Source organism: Drosophila hydei, unplaced genomic scaffold (assembly GCF_003285905.1).
Source record: "Drosophila hydei strain 15085-1641.00,03,60 unplaced genomic scaffold, DhydRS2 tig00000361-arrow-arrow-pilon, whole genome shotgun sequence".
Lineage (NCBI taxonomy): Eukaryota > Metazoa > Arthropoda > Insecta > Diptera > Drosophilidae > Drosophila > Drosophila hydei.
Genome location: NW_022045717.1, coordinates 620,261 through 626,260, shown reverse-complemented (window position 1 = coordinate 626,260; position 6,000 = coordinate 620,261). Strand labels below are relative to the sequence as shown.

The 6,000-nt window shown below is 37.9% G+C and overlaps 1 protein-coding gene across 3 annotated transcripts in view; it reads left to right on the top strand.

The window, feature by feature from the left end:
- The first annotated feature begins 214 nt into the window (after nt 1-214).
- The window catches only part of LOC111604025 (inhibitory POU protein), a 34,203-nt gene continuing 28,417 nt past the window's right edge, over nt 215-6,000 (top strand). For all 3 annotated transcript variants that reach the window (XM_023321883.2, XM_023321882.2, XM_023321881.2), the window contains exon 1: nt 215-340. In XM_023321883.2, the coding sequence (XP_023177651.1) occupies nt 215-340 (126 nt within the window). The remainder of the gene's footprint in view (nt 341-6,000) is intronic.

Here is a 6,000-nt window from a genome sequence, read left to right as displayed (position 1 = left end):
TGGTTGAAAGCGTTTGGCTGCTTTCAACCGATATATATATATATTTATATATATATATCAATATATATCTATATATATATATAGATATTGTTGGCGTCCTGCACTGCAGGACACTCTTTAAAGTTGTCAAAGTAAGTGCTTCAAAATTTACTCGCCAACGACTTTCGACGCCTCAAGGGCGTTCAAGCTGGAGGAGGATTTCGTCGGCGGCTGCATGACAATGTCGATGTACTCGACGACGGATAAAATGAAAATGTCAGCGCCCAGTTGTTTTCCAGGACGCTACAGTCCATCCTATCGAAGTTCGGAGCAAATGCGACGCTGCATGCCAAATCCATCTGTAAGTATCTAGCGACCCGAAAAATCTTCCAAATTTTCTAAATCCATTCGATTACCCACCACAAATGCTGATCCATTTGGCTGTTCTAAGGCAATGCCTTCAATCGGAATTCAATCTTCAATTGCGTTTAGCCGTCGGCACTGGCCAGCTGAGGCCTGCAGAGCTCTCAGCAATTGAGAGTACTTTACTTTGCTCTGCTCTAATATATTATATTATATATAGACATTTCTGACTCCTCAGCCAAATCTGAGAAACTATTTTGCAAATCAAACAAATCTCTAGCTGAGTCGTTGCTCTTGAACTCAAATGTTGAATGCATTCTGAACTCGTCCTGATTTATTTCCTCTACTTTTTAGCAACAGCAAATCTTGTCTCACAGAACAGCCAAACATATCATATAAAACGAATATTCCTATTCGAAATTTTTGCACAAAATTAAAGCCAATTCAATTCGAACACACTGATAATAATATTTCAATAATATTTCAATATTTGTTATTCGAAATAGACACAGTTTCAGTGCTGTATATATTTAAATATGTATTATATATTATATAATATAAATGAATATACCGTTTTCTAAAGAACATAGCATATTTTTCGGAGCATATTTTAACGGCACAAAAGTCGAATATTTGATTTAAAGCAATAAACCTGAAAATCCATTCATAGCCTTGATTTCTTTTTAAATTTGATCTCACATTGCTCTCTTGGCACGCGCCTTTTATTTAAATAAAAAATTGTTTATGCCATATTACGGCACATATTAATTAATTTGTCTGCTCTTGTCTAGTCTCATTAATATTAAATAATCGGCGGGCTTTGAGCTGCTGCCTAAGCTCTATTCTCGAACTTATCTAGCATTATATATATATATAAATATATATACATATAACTTATACATAAATATATATTTATTTATATTTATATTTTTATTTATATATATATAATGCAGACGAAACGGCTCTTACTCGGCTCTGAGCTCAGACATGTTTATTTATAAATACATTTTACACAGACAGCACACAAGCATACACATGTGTGTGCGTGTGTGTGTGTCTGTGCACACACAAACATATTGCAAAGTGGCAAAGCGGAAACGGAAAAGCAAATGCAAGCAGCAAAAAAATAAACTATAAAAAATGCATAATAATAAGTAAAAGTGTGTTAAAGTGTGAGTGTATATGACTTGAAAATACCCTGTATATATATATAAAATATAATATATAACATAATATAATATATATAAATATAAAATAAAAATAAATATATATTTTATAAACTCCAAAATATTTCATATATTCTTTATATATAATCAATATTATATATATATATATATATACATATATTTAGTTATATTTTTATTAGATGAAAATCAGATTTCTCAGTGTATAAATTCGATTTCCATACTACATGATGTATGTATATATGTATATGTATGTATATATATGTATGTATATATGTATATATGTATATATATGTATTGTATATATTTTTGAAATTCGGCTTGAGTTTTTCTGCCGATTCAACATTTTATTGAGAAATTGCAGCCTCTCAAGGTATTTAAATTTGACTAGACGTATTAATACCCACTGCATAGTTAGAGGACAATTACCTTGAGCTTACGCTGCCAGACAGCTGCAGTTGATCACCTCGCTTCAAGGATCAACGAGATCCAAGTACGTTGCAACTAGGTTGCAATTGGCCTGCCAAGCAGAGCCTTGTTGGCCTTGTATTGATTACAGGGTATACATGGAATGAAAGCTAACTACTTGTCGCATTAACCAACAAGCTGTGCGTGTGTGTGGGTAAAAATAAAAAGCAAGCAAATATTTGTCTTAATTATTGCATAAATGTCACTGGCTGCGGCTGTTGGCGCTGAAGGGCCTAGTAAATAGATTTATGACGTTTTTTTGTCCTTTAAGCCTGTTGTTGCTGCTGCTGTGGCTGTTGCTGTTGGCGCTAATGGCAGCGGTTGCAAAGGCCGGTCGTAACCTTGAAAAGCGTTTTGTAATTTATTTACATCAAATATTTATTAACCATTGTTGGGTGACAAATAAAAACGAGAGAGAAAAACAGCGCACACAAAGCTGAAAGAGAGAGGGAGAGGAGGGAGAGGGAGAGGGAAGCTTGCATAAATTAATGAAGAAAGCAGACAGAAACTTGTGCAAATTGCGAGTCCAAAAAAAAAACAAAAAATAAAAATAAAACAGAAAACAGAAAAAGTTGATTGCCAGGTAATGAGAGATGGGGCAGTCAGCGTTCACCTGCCGCTGCCACTGCCGCTGCTGCTGTCAACCCCAATGCCCGACCCGCCCAGTCGAGGCTCATTTTAATCTGGCACGGGGCACTTTAAAAACACTTACTGTAAATAAAAACAACGAACGCGGCGCGTTCTTAAAGGGACGACAACTACATTTGCTTAGCGGATTTGGCACACAAGAACCCCCCGAGCCGCCCCCTTACAGCTGGTCGTACACAGCCAGTGCACAGCCCACGCCCAACCCCTAGTTCGGGCCACTTTTCGGCTTTGAGACGCAGCAGCAGCAAAAAGCGTATGGCAAAAGGCGAATGATCAAAGCGCCGGATTTATAGGATTTATGCGCTACCCTTGGCTGGGCTGAGCGCATTAAGCAAAAGCATATATACAGAGCGACAGAGAGAGAGAGAGAGAGCGAGAGAGTAAGGGAGTGCGGCAGGGAGCAGCTCTCTAAGAGCGGGTAGAGCTATCGAAAATGCGCGCTTTGGCTGGTTACAGCAAACACTTAACGCCTCGCAGTCCATTTAATGGACATTTGTCAGCGACAAATGGACAAACAGACAAATGGCAGGACGACGCAACCCCCACTGCCCTCTGCCTAGTCCAACCTCTGCCCCTGCTCCTGCCCAGTGTGTTTAAATAGATGGCCTGCTGTGCCGTTAATTTGATTTAAATATTCATAAACTGCATTAAATGGCCGCAACAAATGTGCCAATTAAACGCGCCACAAACCAATCAGAAATGCTTAGCGGGCCAACGACAATGAACAGTCCAACAGCTCATCAAGATACCCTGTAAAGCGCTGGCCAGCCGTGAGGCGTCGGCACAAAGCTGTGCTCAGTATCTTCAGCTCTTTCACTCCAGACAACTAGAACGCGTCTATTCCAATTGGATCACCATCGATCTAATTAGCCAACTGTTCCAGGCATCTGATTCGAATGCCAACTGGAGTAACTTCTAGTCCAATGTAATATATTTGACTACGCATAGATATCTGAAACATCAAAGAAATAATTTTATAAAATTTCACTTAATATTAAATTGAACTCTTTAAGCTTTGCTTTAGCTAATTCTAATTATATTAAAAATATATATATATATATTTTTAAAATTATATTAGTTAAAATTAGGAAAATTATTGACTTCTTGACATCTAATATATCATATATATTACAACATATGCTATCCATCGCAGCAAATTTACTCCCCATATATAAAAATCTTTCATGAGCTCAAGTCTGACATTTAACAATCAAAAAATATATCTTGAGCATCTTTAGAAAGAATCTGTTAGTAGTGAAATAAAGTGTGAAAGTATTTCTTGAAATTGATTGAAGGCGTATTGAAGGTGTGTCAAAGAGTAGAGCAGGAAGAAGTTGTCAGTCTGAAGTGCTTATAAGAAACTGAAGCTGAAGCACTGCCATTGAAGCTGCAATTTGAAATTGAATTCATATTTATATGAACATATGAGCGAGGTATGTTCATAAAGTATCGCTTTTAGTACTCTGGATATTCCATACTCGATTTCCTATTGCTTTGTAGCGAACTCATGTTCCGAGCTGCATTTGTTAACTTCATGTTTGTTGGCTTTGACTTTTGACTATGGCAAGAAGTAGAGCCAGGAGTCTGTATCAGGTAGTTGGTCTAAAGAAAGACAGCAATGATATCCCAGCTAGCGTATTTTCATAGACACAAACGGCTCATTCTTAGTCCCGAACTGAAGAGGTTTAGAGCCCAGGGAAAATGGGAGCGAAGTAGATATTCATGAATAAAATGACAAAAACCCTAAGTTCGCGATACTTTTGGAACACACCTCGTATATGCATGCCATAATAATATATGTTATAAATATGCATTTCAATGTTGAGTAACATTCATATTTATTATTTTTATTTAAAGATGTATTCTTTAAGATCTCACCAATTGTTGGCCTTCCGCTGAGTAGTTACCAGCCAGTTTAGCCGGCAGTTAAGCAGCTGCCAACATTCAGTTGCACTTTCATGTTACTTGTGCTATTTAAAGCCGGGCCGAAAGAGGCATTTCTAATATTATATTAATATTATTATTATCGGCTTCGTTTTCGTTTCCGTTATTCTGTTTTTTTTGTTTTTTTTTTTTGCATTAGTTTTTGGCTGCATTTGAGCGTCGCAATCGATAAAATTCAACATTCATTCAACATTCATTGCGTATCTGTTTACACACATCATAAATATTAAATGGCTGACAAGCAAAAAAAAGTAACCCAACGCACACACACTCATGTGTGTGTGTGTGTGTGCAGAGCGAGAGTGAAAATAACACACGAGAAGACAGCAGAAAGCATAAATAAACTCAAAGGAGCGAAAGAAACAGAGCATAAAAAATGACAGCGAAAGGCAGGTAGAGAGAGAGAGAGGGCGAGGGAGAGGGAGAGCGAGCAGGCAGCAGTTGACTTGATTAATTTATAACACTAATAAAGAATTTATGTGCAAGTGTCAACCTGCACTGCGGCCTTAAAGCACCACATCGCACCAGCCAGCGCTGTGCCGCTGCCCATGCCACGCCCAGCGACTGCCCGAATCTATGCACTGAACTCGAGTCAGGTCAAGAAACAGACACACACACACACACACACCTCTTGCGGTGGTGCGGCGGGTCTGGGCGATAATTTGATGAATGACTGCGCATATTAATTCATAAATTAATTTGTTTGCCGTTTGCCGTTTGCCGTTTACCGTTAGCTTGCACTGGCCAGGAAAAAACTGTTGCCTACTTTTCAGGGCGCACTGCCCACAGCTAGACATTCGTTGTGTTTGTGGCACGACCACTGGTGGGGCAGCCCACTAAGTGAAAGTAATTTGAAATACGCTGCTAAGTAGCTGCGATTAGCTTACGCTTAGTTAAAATGCCTGTCAGCCTCATAATAATATCCATTACTAAGCATAATTGCATTGCTTGTGTTAGCCTTCAGGCTGCATCGATTGCAAAGTCTTTTGGAAGGTATAACTTGTAGAAAATAAATATATATACAGATTTATAAAGTATACATAGTTATATAAATATATATACAGATTTATAAAGTATACATAGTTATATAAAGCCTTTGCTAAGTTTAGTTCTGCGATTAGATCAACTTGGGCCAGCTGCCAGCTGCGAAACTTTCATAGAAATATTTATTCGGCCTGAGCTGCACTTTCTTGTATTACTAATTACTAACTAACTAGTTGAATAACTAACTTACTCAGTCTTCGAGCAAAGCTATAGCTGCAATGAGCTGAAGATGTGAACAGCTTTGGTAAGGTCTTAACTTCTTCAATTGACATTGCTCCGACCGGAAACTAAGTACGAAAATACCTCACATATTAAGACAAGTAAGCGTGCATTTGACTAGCAGATACCCTGGAATCTGAACTGCTATGCA